Here is a 17252-nt window from a genome sequence, read left to right on the forward strand (position 1 = left end):
TAAAATCCTACGGCATTTCGGGACCTCTTCACAATTGGATAAACGCCTTCCTGTCAAACAGACAACAAGTGGTCAAAATTGGTAACGCTATATCAAATCCTGTTCCTGTCAAAAGTGGCGTTCCCCAAGGTAATGTTGTTGGTCCAACGCTCTTCATACTATACATAAATGATCTCTGTGACCTCATCTCAAGTTATTGTGTTCTCTTTGCTGATGATGTCAAACTATTTAATACCACTAACAATACTTCTACCCTTCAAAAAGACCTCGACTTAGTTTCCGATTGGTCTAAAACTTGGCAACTCCAAATCTCTACCAGCAAATGCTCAGTCTTACATATTGGAAAAAAGAATCCTATCAACAAGTACAAACTTGATAGTCATTACCTTACTGATGACCGTCACCCTGTCAAAGATCTTGGAGTTCTCATATCAAATGACCTAAATGCCAAAGCCCACTGCAACTACATAGCAAAAAAGGCTCTTAAAGTAGTTAACCTAATTTTATGCAGCTTCTTTCCCAAAAACTCTACACTACTAACTAGAGCATACAAAACATTTGCCAGACCTATTCTTGAATACTGCTCATCAGTCTGGAACCCACATCACATCTCTGACATAAATACAATAGAACGCGTCCAGAAATATTTTACTAGAAGAGTTCTTCACTCCTCCAAAAACAACAAAATATCTTATGCCACCAGGCTTGAAATCCTGGGATTAGAAAACTTACAATTACGTCGACTTCAACATGACCTGTGTTTAACACACAAAATCATCTATTGCAATATCCTTCCTGTAAATGACTACTTCAGCTTCAATCGCAATATTACAAGAGCAAAAAATAGATTCAAGCTTAATGTCAACCGCTTCAAACTTGATTGCAGAAAATATGACTTCTGCAACAGAGTTGTTACTGCTTGGAACTCATTACCTGACTCCATAGTCTCTACAAAAAATCCCAAAATCTTCAATCAAAAACTGTCTACTATTGACCTCACCCCATTCCTAAGGGGACTATAAGGGGCGTGCATAAGAGCACAAAAGTGCCTACCGTTCCTGTCCTATTGTTCTCTTTATTATTTCTAATTAATATAGCTATCCATATCCTATATGTGTGTGTGTGTGTGTGTGTGTGTGTGTGTGTGTGTGTGTGTATATTTCATGATGTTTGTCTTTTTTTTACTATGACAATGTTTATGTATACTGTTGTGACAAAATTAAATTAAAAAAAAACAACTATCAATTCCCCCAATTTCCCACCATAAAGGTATTCAGCAAAATGCACATTTGTTTCCACCCTCCCTCCCCCATTGATGTCAGAACACCAGGAAGGCGCCAAGCCAAAGCTGGTGGTTCTGACAAACTGTCTTTTCCTGGTCACATCTACCTGACCCACTAGAGTGGGAAGGCAGTGAATGCTGCTTGTCCCCTCTCCTAATGAGATTGAGAAGAAGGGCCTTGGAACGTCATCATTGCACAAATCAAATTGGCCCCCCACTTTGACATTCTTTCACAAGGTCATGAAGACCTGGTTTTGTCAATAGGGCTGAATGGAATGGAGCACATTGATTGTGATCGCCAGAGGGTGGGTGGTCATTGCTTTTTTGGGAGGGGTCATTTATTATTGTAAGCTTCTAGGAGTCAGTGAAATATTATTAAATAAATAAATTCCTCAAATAAAACCACATCAAAACACTAAACTAAACCAGGTAGTCTTGTTCCAGGCTTTCCTTATTGTCAAGGGAAAGGGATGCCTTCTAGAATTTGGATTTACTTTAGAGTGTAGAAATGTTGCTCTGCAAAAGTGATGGGAAATTCATGTTATTCTTACTTGGAAAGGGCCATCAAGTGCAGGCAATACTTTTTATAAGGGAGCTTGATATAACTGGAACATTGAAAGGCACAAGGATTCAAGAGCTCTGGATTATAACTACAACCTTCCATCTACACAACTCCCTGCTATTAAAATAAAAACAATGATCCACCAAATAGTTTTGAAAATCAGCCTCTATTTATTTCCTATTCTATTAAGGGGAAGCACATGACAAGGTTGGAATAAGAGGAAAGTGGCTGCTTCAGTTAGCAGCAATGGTGTCATGGATCCAGTCAACGTATTTGCAGACTTTGGTGTAGACTCCAGGATAGCCAGGCAGGGCACAACCTACTCCCCAGGAGACAATGCCTTGGAGGAACCCATCACAAGCCACTGGACCACCAGAATCCCCCTGCAAGATCAAAAGAAAGAAGAAGAGTTTAGGGAAATGCTGAGGTAGTTTCTCCTTTGACCTGTTTGTAATGTCTTCCTCTTTTTACTCCACTGTAACAAACTTATGGCACTTGTCCTTGTAGTATAATGGTAGCATTCCCCAGCATTTCTTAATTCCTTTAGTTGCTTCATTTCTCAAAGCGTTGTGGTGCTTCATCTCAGATCTGGAGTCCAACTTCTACATTTTTTATTCAGCTCATTGGGGGTGGGGGTTGTTTAATTTTAATTACCAAGTGGTACTTATTCTGATCTCCTGTTTTCATCTCCTGATAGTATTCATATAATTATTTCTCTATTCTTCAGTGACCCACATCTATTGCTAAGCAAAATCTCTCCTCTTGTCATGTGTGATACGACATCCTTCTCAAACTGCTGTAGGAAGAGTTTTGGGCTGTAAAGGGGATGGCTGGGGTTTTGTACTTTCAGCCTTGCAAAGTTCTGTTCATGTAACTTTACAATAAAGTAGAATTAGATCATCAAGTTGTGTTTCCTTGTTTCCAAGTCTGGTCTATCTGGGAAAGCCAACAGGTACTGAGGGTAGCGGAAAAGCCAGTTTGACATAGCAGTTGAAGGCATAAGACTAAAAGTGAGAAAACCTGATTTTTAGTCCTCCTTTAGAATGACTTTGAACCGCTTATTTTCGCTCAGTCCTAGATTGGGAAGCTTTTTAAAGTATCCTGGAAGTAAGTTCTAGCTAACCACTTCTGAAAATGTTGGAAAGAAAAGTACAAGGACCTGCCCATGTAGTCATCAGGGTCAATATTGACTTGAAGGTGTATAACAATAACAACAATAATCATAATAAAAACAAGAAGCCAAGTGCTAACAAGTGCTTAGAATTAATGCTGGGATCCTACTTCCTCCATACATAAACAACACTGGTAATGTGAAATGAGCTACATTGGAGGCTTATTAATGCAGGGCTAGAAATTAGCCAGAAACAAGCCAAATACCGTTTTTTTCAGAGTATAAGACGAACTGGAGTATAAGACACACCTTAGTTTTTGGGGAGGAAAATAAGAAAAAAGCTGATTAGCAAGTGGATTGGCCTCCCTGAATACCCCCAATTAGCTGTTCCCAGAGGTGAATTTTAGCAACAGGTTCCTTGGTTGTGAGCTCTGTGCCTTGCTTTTTTTTTTTTTTCCCCTGCCTCTGAAACTTCTGAAACTCCGTTTCAAAAAAAACTTTTTTTTCTGCCTCTGAAAGCCTCCGAAACAAGGCTTTGGAAAAGAAGCCCCCAAACAGAGCTTCAGAAAAAAAAGCCTTTCAAGCTCTGTTTGGGGGCTTCTTTTCTGAAGCTTCGTTTCTGATGCTTTTTTCAACCTCCGTTTGAGAAGCTGGGCGGGGCTACATTCAGAGTATAAGATGCGCCCAGATTTTCACGCTCTTTTTTGAGGGGAAAAGGTGCATCTTATACTCTGAAAAATATGGTACCCCTAATTACCCTTTTCCACGTACATCTTGATACAATAGATCATCTTTGTGGCTTAGCAGCCTGGTTGGAGGTGGGGGGGGGGGAAGAGGAACTGGACCACACAAGTGGTGGCCAGTTTGTATGTGCAGCTCAACTCACATGAGCGGCAGGCCAGCTGGATTACAAATTGAGATGTATGCATGTGTGTGCGCACTGGCCTGCCACTCATGCAAGTTGAGCTGCGTGCACATGCATGCTGGCCTGCCTCTCACGCAGCCTGGTTCTGAAAGGACCCCTGCAATAGATACCCATAAAAATGTGTAACCACATGCAGCCTCAGACTGTTAAGGAAAGCACATCGAATAGCTGGCCAAAATATTTTGTGATTGGAGGAAAATTCTTTAAAGTAAGTCTTGCAAACCTTTTTTTTCAAATATATAGACAGCTTTTAAACCATCCATACCTGTCTCCAGTTCAAATAGAAATACGACAAAGATGCTTGTATGCCCCAAACAAAGACCACTATTAAACCACTATGCCCCATTACAAACAGCTGGAAAATACACTAAATCCATGATTTTCTGTGACATCTTTTCACATTTCTCTGTACCATACTGGTCAGAATATATGCATATCTATTATGGCATAAATGTGACATTTGAAAACTGCCCAAAGTTACTTAGGTGAGATGGACAGTATAGAAATTTGATAGAGACATAGAACTTTTTCTCTAGCAATATGATTCCCCTCGATGCCTCATGGGAAAAATTAATGAATAAGAAGATCTAATATAATATGGCAAACTGAACCATTTGGCTTCCAACTTAGTGGAATACTATAAAAACTGGGTGTCAGTTTTGGAAGGCAATTTTCTTTTTGCTTCTTAACTGCCACATATTTTAGCTGGGGAAGTTGGGAGGGGGTTGTTGTTGGAGCAGCAGAAAGTTAATCATAACAACATTCCGTATTCAAGGACTTTTGCCTGCGTCTGATGTAGACTGCCTGAAGATTGTATCCAATTGAGTGTGAAGAGTTGATTGGACAATCTGATGAACTGGTGGGGGGGGGGCAGGGCTGTGAACTGTCATCTAGGTGTGGAAAACCTGGAAGCTTTCAGTTTCGGGTTTTCCCAGCTGTGCCAACATGACATCTCTAATAAATTGGAACTTTGAGGAACCTCAAGCCTCAGAGCTTTATTTCGTTGGGGGTGTTCCTTGGAAACTTGACACTGGGCTCCTGAACCAATGGAAAATGGTTCTAGCTATGAGATGCAAATTTCACCTTCAAACAAGCTTGTTTTTTGATTCTTAGCACTTATTTTTCTCTAAAGAAAAAGGAAAATGGGTGAAAATGCCAACTACAAATGTGAAGATCAAACAATTTGCACATATTATATATAACCCCTTATAACTGCGTGGCTGTTTTCAAACAAAAGCAAATGGGTTGAGCATTTCTATTCTGTTTTGTTTTTACAGATGGTCAGAAGGCTAGTGTCCTCACCTGACAAGAATCTTTGCCACCCTCTAGATATCCAACACAGACCATGCTTTCAGTAATTTGTCCTGGATAAGCAGCTTTGCATGCCTCATCACTGATGATTGGAGCATGCAGACACTGCAGGTAATCAGGGTAATTTACTAGATGGAAACAAAAAGGAAAAAATAAGGAAGATAAGAAGTGAGCAACAGCTCATGAAAATATATGCCTTATATTAACATTTGTATCAGTGATGGGATTCAAGGAATTTAACAACCGGTTCTCTGCCCTAATGTTTTCTTCCAACAACCAGCTTGTCAAACTGCTCAGAAAGTTAACAACCAGTTCTCCCGAAGTGGTGTGAACTGGCTGAATCCCACCACTGATTTGTACTCTTAAAAATTGCCACTCGACTCTTTCTGATTAAAAGAATAGCGGCAATCCTGGAATTCTAGACCAGTAAAAGATTGCTATATGGTTTTATGTAATATGATGTCTGAGATGAAGTGTCCAATTCAATATATCAAAAATGTCTGAAAATTCCCATAATAAAAGGAAAAGTGGAATTCGATGCACCTTCATCTACAGTGCTCTAGAACCATCCAAACCAGCATGCTTAAGTTGGTTCAAGGCTTGTCCAAGAAAAATTTTCTTTTTAATGTTAGGGCTTAAAATTGGAATTTCAGAATAGAGACAAATTGTCACTGAGCATATCTATCCCTGTGAATATTTAAAGCATGTGGTGATTCAACAGTGATTGGGGGAAAAAAACACATTTCTAGATTTAGAAAGTGTTGTTTGCAGAAAACAGACTCTAGCAACTGCAATTCTTCAGTTGTGTACTTGGGAGTCAGAGTGAGTTCGCCAATTCTTGTCAATACTCACCACCTTCACTGAGGGTATTACCCCATCCTGAGACAAGGCAGTAGGTGCCAACAGCTGGACATCCATAGCCGAGGGTGATGGGTGCGACACTTTTGGAAAGTTGAGCCGTTTTTTCCAATTTGATGAGCATGATGTCATGATCCAAGAGCCAAGAGTTGTACTTTGGATGGACAATTACTTTTTCAGCCTTGATGATCTGTTCATCTCCTTCCGGGTTCCTGATATTGTATGCTCCCAGTTTCACACTGAGGCGGCTATAAAATCAATAATGCAAATTCTATATTGGTTGCACTGTGCAGAGTTTAATCTCAAGCTTAGCAACAGTTGCATTCTTCATACCAAAGAAGTCAACGATTTCTTTAGCAAGAGTTCAGAGCTGAAATGGAAACTTTCCCATTGTTCAAAATCAATATCAATTTCCATAAATACAATTGAGTTAGGGATGTATCTGCCAGAATTAGGGCTGTATCTGAACACTCTACTTTCTTTTTATTCCACAAATGCTTGCATCAGACTTTCTTTGCTGATCTTTGCTTATCCTAATGAAATTCTAAACAAATTATGTTTAAAAAATCCCACATGAAGAAAATACCTGTGTTAAAGTCATATTTAAAGCAAAGAAATCCACCTTTAAATTATTGGTGAAGCGTTGTGTTTAACAGTTACTTAATTTAATAAAAGATGCATATTGTGAGCAGTAGTACTCAGATCTTCTCAGTACTCAGATCACAAGCCACAACTTGATACAAGTTCAGTTTGACACCAAGACAAGGAAGGTGGACATTCCCACCCAGAAGAGTTGGACTTCTGGTTCACTGCATCATATTGGTGGAAGAAAGAAATGCAAGAATTTGAACCTCAATTACACTATCAATAAATCTTGCATTTGATTCATAGCAGTCACTGCTACTTTTTTCTAATGGCTTCATAAGCTTTTGCTTTAAAAAAAAACACCACCCAACCCATGAGCTTTCACATACCTTGAAATATCATGACTAGCTAGTCAAGAAAAGTCAAAACACACATTAAGTCCAGTGGTGAAATCCAATTTTTTTTACTACCAGTTCTGTGGGCATGGCGTGGTGTGGCGGATGTGGTCTGGCTTGGTGGGCGTGGCAGGAGAAGGATGCTGCAAAATCCCCATTCCCTCCCCACTCCTGGGGAAAGAATATTGCAAAATCTCCATTCCTATCCCACTCTGGGACCAGCCAGAGGTGGTATTTGCCAGTTCTCTGAACTACTCAAAGTTTCCGCTGCCGGTTTTCCAAACTGCTCAAAATTTCCGCTACCGGTCCTCCAGAACTTGTTAGAACCTGCTGGATTTCATCCCTGATTAAGTCCCCATATATTGCAGATAAAAGTTGGTGGGACTTCATCCAGACTACAATATTGCCTTTGTAATCTGGACAATTGTGGATACAATTTTTATTGTTTTTCAAATTCATGATGATAGGAGAAGTAGATTTTTAAAACTTGTAAATAACTACAATATAAGGTTTAAATAATTTTTGCCGTAATACTAAATAATTATTAATGAAATGTAAGAACTCAAAGTAGGAACCTCAGGTTTTAAAGTTAGACTTAGTCTTAGCTCTAAGGCTGCAGCATAAGTCTAACTTTAAAAACCTAAGATGCCCATTTAGAAACAACTACTTGTTTCTAACATTCTACCAAACATTACTATACAGTACTTAGGCTACAGAGCACTCTTAAGGTATGAAAAAACAGAAAAAAATATTTCTTTGATAGATGGTGGAAAGCTTCAGAATGTTACTAGCTTGTTATAATTTTAGGAGCTAACATTACCTCTTTTTCTTAACCAAAAAGTACTGTCTGCTTGCTACATTTTAATTCTGGGTCAGTTCACTGTCTTTGAAATATCTGAACAGGACTGTGCTATCACAATCTACCATGCAGACATGCATGTGGCTATCTGGTTAAAAAAACATGTGCTTTTTGAATTAATAGCCCTGAGATGTGACTTTCAGATAATGAATAAGATTAGCAAACTGATGTAAGAAATGGAAGGAAAACAGTCTCCATAAGTGCTTTTTATGCAATCTTTTAAATTACTTTTCCACTTAATTGTCATTGGTTCATTTAAGTCATTTACTTTTTACTATCTTAGTGTAGGCAGTTATCATAGGATAGATGGGCATTGATGGGCATTATTTTGATATCAGAGGTGAGGAATTTTCTCTACTTTAGCATTGTTTTAACAATGAAAACAACAGGCTAAAAAATAAATAAAAGGATCAAAACTAGGAAAGATTTTTTCTACGTAAAGATGATTGATGTATAATTATTAGCAAATTTTAGCTTCCTTAGCTTAAAGATATCTTCTTTTTAACCAGAAGTTGCTTTAATAATAATATTAAAAATACTCACGATTGGAAGCAATGAGCAGCTGAAAGAACCCATTGGTCATGGATAAGGGAACCACCACAGATATGGTAACCAACATTGAGTGAAACCTGATAAGGGACAGAATTTCGCCGACAGGTAAATCCTCCAACAATCTTGTCATCATCATCCTCATTCAAGGTGGCAGCAACTAATGAGAAAAGGAATATCAACATGTAGAGCTAGCATGCCAAACAGAGTACATCTTTGAAGGCACAGGGGCCAGTTATAGAAGGAAAGCACATATATGTTTTTCTATATATCATAGCAGTTTGTAAAGGTAGTCCTCAACTTTCAACCACAACCAAGCATTGTTTTAACAATGAAAACAACAGGCTAAAAAATAAATAAAAGGATCAAAACTGGGAAAGATTTTTTGCTACGTAAAGATGATTGATGTATAATTATGTATAATTATTAGCAAATTTTAGCTTCCCTAGCTTCCATTGCTAAGCAAAAGTGAATTTTGCTCCATTTTACAAGCTTTCTTATCACAGTTGTTAAATGAATTGCTGCAGTGGTAGCACGGTGGTTAGAATGTAGTACTGCAGGCTACTTCTGTTGACTTCCAGCTGCCAGCAGTTCAGCAGTTCAAATCTCACCAGCTCAAGATTGACTCAGCCTTCCATCCTTCCTAGGTGGGTAAAATGTGGACCCAGATTGTTGGGGGCAATATGCTGACTCTGTAAACGGCTTAGAGAGGGCTGTAAAGCACTGGGAAGTGGTATGTAAGTCTAAGTGCTATTGCAATTTGTTAAGTTAGTAACATAGTGGTTAAGTGAATCTGGATTCTCCATTGATTTTGCTTGTCAGAAGGTTGCAAAAGCAGTTCACATGACTCCAGAACACAGCAATCGTCATGAAAACATGCCAAATGTCAGGAGTCCAAATTCTGATCATGTGACCATGGGGATGCTACAATGGCCATAAGTGTGAAAAACAGTCATAAGTCATTTTTTTCAATGTTGTTGTAACTTCGAAGGTCACAAAACAAATGGTTGTAAGTCAAGGACTACCTGTATTGCAGCTGCTGAATTCCTATTTCACTTAGTTATTCATTCATTGGCCATGATTTGTCTACTAGCCACTCCCAACATCCTTGATGGCATGGAAGAAAACAATAGCAGAAAAGAGGCATCTTACATAATGACACTTACTAATGGAAGGGTCAAGTACACCTCTGGAGGTATCTTTCCCCCTAATTTGGGGGCACTATGGAGAAGACCTGTCTTGCTTCTTACAAAGGCTTGACTTCAAGCTGACAGCCCAAAATACAGATAGTCCTCAATATTGACCACAATTGAGCCCCAAATTTCTGTTGCTAAGCAAAACATTTGTTAAGTGAATTTTGCCCCATTTTGCAACCTTTCTTGCCACAGTTCTTCAGTGAATCACTGCAACTGTTGAATTAGTAACACAACTGTTAAGTGAATATGGCTTTCCCATTGATTCTACTTGTCAGAAGGTCACAAAAAGTGATCACATACCCATGGACACTGCAGCCATCATAAATACAAGTCAATTGCCAAGCATTTGAATTTTGATCATGTGACCATGGGGATGCTACAAAGATCTTAAGTGTGAAAAACGGTCATAAGTAGGGGTGGGTTCTACTTACCTTTACTACCATTTTGCATCGTGCTCGTGCACGCGCGCTCGCTTTGCTCATGCACACGTGCGCTCTTCTGTGCATGCACAGAAGCTTCTGTGCATGCACAGAAGAGCTTTGATGACGTTTGGGTCAGTGGGTGGATCCTCTATAGAACCGGTCCAAACTGGGGGCAACCCACCACTGGTCATAAGTCATTTTTTTCAGTGCCTGTTTTGGCTCTAGCCCCCGAACCTGGCCCCATGCCTGAAAGTGAGTCTGAGAGTGAGGGGGAAGGGCCGGTAAGGCTTACCTCAGGAGCACCGATTCCTTTGGCCCGGCTCCAGGAGCCAGAACCAGGCCAGTCGGAGGACGTAATGAGGCCGACATCCCCTGATTCCTCCCTTCCTCAGGCTACGCCTACAGACACAGCTGATAACCATATTAATCAAGCCTGGACCGACCCGCGCTTCAGAAGATTAGAGAGGCGGCATCATCAAAGGGAAGGGTGTGGCAGGAGCCCCACCCCACAGGATATATAAGGAGCTTTGGGACTGCTCTCACTTCTATGGGAAGCAAATTAGCTGAACAGTGTCGAAGTGAGCTGAAGTCTTAATCTGTTTGAACTTTTTGGCAGGCAGCTGCGTTTTCTTGGCCAGGACTGATAGGAGCCGTGTAACCACTGGTTGTAGGCCAGCTCATTACTCCAAAGTGAGGACAGAGACAGAACAGTGTAACTTCAAAGGCCACTAAATGATCTGTTGTAAGTCAAAGACTAACCTGTTCCTGTCTCAAGTTATTATATTCTGTGGGTTCCGTAATAATTGAGGCTCCACAGATGTTCACACATAGCATTTATTTTTAACTCACAGAGACCAGCAACAACACAAGAACAGCGCGCCTGCTTTGACAGCCCTTTTTATCTCGGCTGTCAAAGCGGGAGCCAATCAGAACAGAACAAGAAACCATCTCCACCACTAGGGGCCACCACTGCCGGTGCAGGACATAACACAAGTGTTCCTAATTTATGAAGCCTAAATCCAAATATACTGGTGATAAACTGTGATCTACGCTTTCTCAACATATAGGTACTTCTCCAGCCATGTAGTCATGGGTGGCCTTGAGGAGAATGTCAAAAAAAGTAAAAAGTGAGCAGATAACACAATTTTGGCATCTTTACTTTTATAGATTGAAATATAAATAATTTTTATTAGATACTGTAAATTTCTAAAAGAATAAATATTTTGACAGCGAAAAGTAAGGAAACTAAAGAAAAGTAATAAATAAGTGGGGAAAGCTGCAGAGAAAGAAACAGACAAGAAAAAAAAGAAAGGAAGGGAGGGGAGGGAAGAGTTTAACTTTCAAAAAAGTGGCTTACAATCTTCTTAAAAACAGTTACAATTGCATTTATATTTTATCATCTCTCTCTAAAGTTACAACATATTTTCCTTCTTTCCCTCATCTAAACTTTGTAATCATCAAACCTTTCTATACATCACAAGTTCATTTTTTTCTTTTTCAGCAAAAAGTCCATAAGGGGTTTTTGATCACTAATAGATGTAGTTATTGTCCCTCAACTCCCAGCTGCTCAAATAACAAGTCAACCACAAGAATATTTAATTCCCAGGGGTCTTCTCATGTGGAGCAGCTGACCAGAGTGAAAGCGAACAATCACGTGGTCTCTCCTTACCCAGAGAGGCTCTGCTAGACAGAATTGGTCATTTGATCTCTTGTCACCACCACAATGGCATTTCTGCTTCTTCAGAATCATCTTAGTCCACTATGAAGCTCTTCCAAAAGCCCCCATCTTGATTTTTTCATTCCCCTTGCAGACATCTCTGTATGTACTGGTAGTCCTCAAGATACTAATGGAGCCTACCACTACAGTTGCATGTCACGATAGCCATTAAGCAGAACGGCCTCACTTAATAATGAACCTCCTCTCCAGTCTCTCTGATGTAGCTATTAAATGAATGTGAGGGTCATTAAGCAGAGCAGAGATACCTAATGGGAGTGGGAAGCCCTTGGAGACTAGCACAGGCCCTGGTCTGTCTGCCCCAGGCTTCCCAAGGCCTCTCCCTCTCCCTGAGACATCCCATGCTCCATTTCCTGCCCCTTGGGTCCCCACAAGTCTTTTCCCACTCCCACTGGGTCCCCATAGCCTTAGGTCCCATTCCATCAGACCTTAACCCTATTCTCACAATGAAACTCCATTCCCACTTCAAATAAATGATAAGCCCCACTATATTTGCTAAAGAAAAGAGGTACTGAGATAGAAATATAGAAGCCATGAGGAAAACCAGAACAAGCAACACACATATAGAAACCCCACTCCAATAATACCAAAATCAAAATATAAAACTTGATTTATTCTCAACTAATTCTAAGAGGCATTAGAAAGCAGATTTTATTTATTTATTTTTATTTTATTTATTTATTTTGTCACAACAGTATATATAAGCATAAGCACGAAATAACTATACTATATATAAGCATATATATAAGCATAAGTATGTAATAACTATATTAATTGGATATAATGAAAGGAAACAATAGGACAGGAACGGTAGTCATGCTTATGCTCTTATGCATGCCCCTTACAGACCTCTTAGGAATGGGGTGAGGTGCCTAAGTATATCTATAAGGAGCGCAGTGGCTCAGTGGCTAAGATCCTGGCTTGTTGATCAAAAGGTCGGCAGTTCAGCGGTTCGAATCCCTAGTGCCGCATAACGGGTGAGTTCCCATTACTTATCCCAGCTTCTGCCAACCTAGCAGTTTGAAAGCATGTAAAAAATGCAAGTAGAAAAATAGGGACCACCTTTGGTGGGAAGGTAACAGCGTTCTATGCAGCTTTGGCATTTAGTCATGCCGGCCACATGACCACGGAGACGTCTTTGGACAGCACTGGCTCTTCGGCTTTGAAACAGAGATGAGCACTGCCCCCTAGAGTCGGGAACGACTAGCACATATGTGCGAGGGGAACCTTTACCTTTACCTTTTATATCTACATAGACTGTCAGTAGATTTTACCTCAAGTACTAATTGTGATCATGTGACCCTGGGACAGTGCAACTGGCATAAATACATGTGAGTTGCCAAGCACCTGAATTTTGATCACATGACCACGGGGATGCTGCAGCAATCGTTAAGTCTGAAAAAGGGTTGCAAGTCACTTTTTTTCAGTGCCATAGTAACTTTGAACGGTCACTAAATGCATGGTTGTATGTTGAGGACTACCTGTACCAAGCAAATCTAGAGTCCTCTCTTAAGTCAGACATCCAAGCAATTTAATTTAAAGTGAATCCATAGGAATTTCACAAAGACCATTTTGTGTCTCGAGGGAGGTTTCTTTGTCTTTTTTTTTTGCTACGGAAAACCATCTCTTCTTAAGTCATAGTGCAGGGGTCTCCAACCTTGGCAACTTTAAGACTTGTGGACTTCAGCTCCCAGAGGTCCTCAGCCAGCTTTGCTGGCTGAGGACCTCTGGGAGTTGAAGTCCACAAGTCTTAAAGTTGCCAAGGTTGGAGACCCCTGTCATAGTGGACTCAATACAAGTTAGAAAAATATGCAAAAATAACAACGGATTAGGGGAAAGTTTCATGCCTTAGGTTTGAAACAGTACCTCTTTCATTTTACTGCATTTTGCTGCATATGTCCACTACAACATAAAAGACAGTACAAAGTCAAATACGTGTTTTAAACTCACCTGCTGCTCCAAAGAAGGCGAAGATCCACAGCACTTTCATTTTGGATCTTGGTGTCGCACAAATCTGAGTGGAACTTTCCAAAGGGCTCTCTCCCTCTTTATATCCTTCTTAGGGATTTTATCTCTTCAGTCCAAGGCCCCACCAGCTCCCCACTTCCCAGGGTCTTGCACAATTACACAGCTGCACATGTGCTTAAGGTGATAGCATTATTCCACGTGGCTTAAGTCTAAAGGAAAGCACTTGTAGTAATGGAAAAGACAGGCAGGTGCTTCAGTGCCATTCAGCTTGCATGCTAGGTCTTGCCTTGAAACTCTTCCTGCCTTCTTGAATGGTGATGAAACCTTTCAAAGGTCTTTGTTTTGCAAGAACTGGGCCAGAGTTAGCCTTAGAGAGCCTTTCAGAGACAGAGGGTAAAGACATGGCTGCCAAAGTTCAGATCTCAGCTTGGGCCAGACTCAACAGATTGCAGGAAATCTTCCCATACTTATGACGGAATACAGGTTACACTGAAGAACCATTGCTTTTTGTTGCTGCTTGTTTACTCTACACTAAATACACCATGGAAGAGGCTTTTGACAGTTTGCTCTAGTTATTGTCCTGATCTAGGAAGCATGCCGGCAGTTATCCCAGTTCGACAGGTCCATCTTGGTTTTGGGATGGTTGTCCTACCTAGAATCACCTCCCAGACCAAAAAAAACCAAAACTGGATTTGATTGCATAATGTGAAAATTCTGTCCAATTAGTGTCTTATCCATCTGCAACAGCACCATGACAGCCATCTGCAACAGCACCCTGACAGCCACCCATGGTTCATAGGATTCTTCTGGTTTTCCATAGGTAATCTGTCCGCCCCCAAAACTTCCTGGTCTTGCCCTCACATGTGATAAGAGGAAGGAAATATGGGCATGGCCAACAGCACAATTTATAGGACATGGAGACCTGTTGTAGTCTGCTGCTTGAGTGATGGCTTAAAGCAGGGGTCTCCAACCTTAGTCACTTTAAGACTTGTGGACTTCAACTCCCAGAGTTCCTCAGCCAGCTTTGCTCCCAGGGACTCTGGGAGTTGAAGTCCACAAGTCTTAAAGTGACCAAGTTTGGAGACCCCTGGCTTACAGAATAGTGAAGTGATTGTCAACTTTTAGGATCTTAATTCCCACTAAGAGAATTTAGAACCACTGTGCTTTATTCAAGGGTGTGATTTCTACAGTTATATCCCTTGGTATATTGATTACTTATACTAAGCGTTGGGATATATTACATGCAAATAAAGCAGTGTTTGGTTCACAAATTTACATGTAATTAACATTAAGAGCCAGTTTGGCATAGTGGCATTAGGCTAGAATCCAGGAAACTATGAGTTATAGCTCTGTCTTAGGCGTAAAATCAGTTGGATGACCTTGGGCTAGTTCCTTTCTCTCAACCATTAGAACAACGGTGTCAAACTCAATTTCATTGAGGGCCACATCAGGGTTGTGTTTGACCTTGGGGGCCAATGTGGATGAGGCCAGCTTGACGTCACTCGTGTCGGGGGCATCTGTGGTGGCCTAAGCGCTCTGTTGATGAAAATGGGCTCCCGAGCTCTGTTTTCAGCCATGATGGCCTCCTGCTGCCAGCAAAAATGGAGCTTGAGGGGGCACATGCTTGTGGTGAGATCTGACCGGATCTATCCGGCTCACGCAAGGTGGTAGGGCTAGCAGCGGGAGGCTCCGCTCACCTGCCGGGACATCATTATGTCCCATTTTTTACCCTCTGCGCATGCCTTCTGCACATGCGCAGAAAAGGTGCACATGCTCACATTTCTGATCTGGTACCGAAGGTAAGTGCATTTCACCACTGGCATATGCCCCCCCCGATCTGTTTTCACTGGCAGAGGGCAGCAGGTGGCCATCGCAGCCAAAAACAGAGCAGCCCTCCTAAGCTCCGTTTTCACTAGCAGAGGCACCGTGGGCCGGTCTTTTCTTTTCTAGGACAGCCCAGTGGGCCAGATCTAAGCACTGGATCCGGCCCGCAGGCCTTGAATTTCACACCCCTGTTTTAGAAGGAGACATGATTGAATGAAAGAAAATAATAAGCGGTATAGGTGTATCCTCCTAGGATAAAATAGAAAAAGGTAGGGTTGGGGGGGAAAGGATGGGCAGTGGAACAAAACTGTGATTTTTACTATAGATGTAATTTTAGATGCTGGCCTAAGAGAGAAAACTTTACAAATACAGTAGAACCTCTGGTCACGACCATAATTCATTCCATAATTTTGGTCGCAATCCGATTTGGTCGTGACCCAAACCTAATTTTGGAAATTTGGCGCTTACATAAAAAAATGGCATGGAAGGGAGACGACTTCCGGTGTCCAGAGGCAACGGTCGTCTGGAGGCTTCTCCTGCCTCCAGTGCCCGAATCCGGCCGCCGCCGAGGCCCCCAGGGGCCAGGTGTTCCGAAAAGGACACCTGCCGCACGGACGGCTCGCCAGGGGTCTCCCAGCCGACATACAGGACTGGGGGGACCGATGCTGGCGCGTCCTAGGCTCGGCGGGGTTCGGAGGCCACGGGCCACGGCCATTACTTTGGTCGTCGCCTGGGCCGCTGTGCCCGGTGACACCGGGGCTTTGGATTTATAACTGCAGCAGCCTGGTGGTGAACAGGGAACGGAGAAGAATTGAGGAATGGAGAAGGGAAGGGGATATCGGTAAACGCGAGTGGAGTGCTCCGGAGTGCGGGGGGGTTTTTCTCCCCTGCGGCTGGAAGGAGCACGAGTTATTCTGGAGAGAGGAGAACTTAAAATAAGAAGATTACCGGTTTTGTGGAGCTCTGGAGAGAAGAGGTGATGGAGAAATTTAGGAGGGAGGGTTTGAGGCCCCCCCTCCCTCTGGGGAACAGTGGTGGCGTCCAGCTTCCGCCTTCACTATGAGAATTTTGATGACATCACTTCCCTTCGGCTTCCTGGTTGACTAACTGTACACTGGACTCGTTGCTCCTGTGAGTGCCCCCTGGTGGATCCGGAGGAAATTACAAGGATACTGTGCTTGCCTGAGGATTTTGAATTTTTTTTTTTTTTAAATGGCAAAAGGTCAGAGACCAACTGCTGGAGAGATGGAGAGAATTCTGGAAAAGTTATCCAATATGGACAAGAAACTGGATGATTTGCAAAGAGGCCAAATGGAAATAAGAGCAGAAATTGTGACTATCCAAAAGGATTTAAAGGATACTCAACAAGTCTCAGCAGAAAACAAGCAGAAAGTGGAAGGTCTGCAGGTGAGATGCGGGCAGTGCAGAAAAGAGAGGAGATGACAGGCAATGCTGTGCTTGGACTACAGATGGATAAAATGTCTTATTTCCTTAGGTTTCAAAATTTGGAAGAAGTGGACCAAGAAGATTTGAGAGATGTTGTGACTAAATTGTTGGGAGAATTTCTTGGGAGAGGTGTTGATTTCATGAATTGGGATGTGGATCGAGTTTATAGAGTTAATTCACAATATGCACGCATGCAGTTCCCAGAGAGGTTCATGTCAAATTTG

General features: G+C 41.6%; 1 protein-coding gene across 1 annotated transcript; it reads right to left on the reverse strand.

Annotated features, from left to right (window-relative positions):
* Nucleotides 1–2027: 2027 nt before the first annotated feature.
* On the reverse strand, nt 2028–13878 carry LOC131190772 (anionic trypsin-like). The gene is made up of 5 exons (XM_058168131.1): nt 13741–13878; nt 8432–8597; nt 6044–6297; nt 5183–5319; nt 2028–2227 (listed from the first exon to the last, which is right to left on the reverse strand). The coding sequence occupies exons 1-5, from the start codon at nt 13778–13780 to the stop codon at nt 2078–2080; spliced, it is 747 nt and encodes a 248-aa protein (XP_058024114.1). The 5' UTR covers nt 13781–13878; the 3' UTR covers nt 2028–2077.
* Between the last annotated feature and the right edge of the window lie 3374 nt (nt 13879–17252).

The sequence above is a fragment of the Ahaetulla prasina genome, chromosome 2, assembly GCF_028640845.1.
Source record: "Ahaetulla prasina isolate Xishuangbanna chromosome 2, ASM2864084v1, whole genome shotgun sequence".
Classification (NCBI taxonomy): Eukaryota; Metazoa; Chordata; class Lepidosauria; order Squamata; family Colubridae; genus Ahaetulla; species Ahaetulla prasina.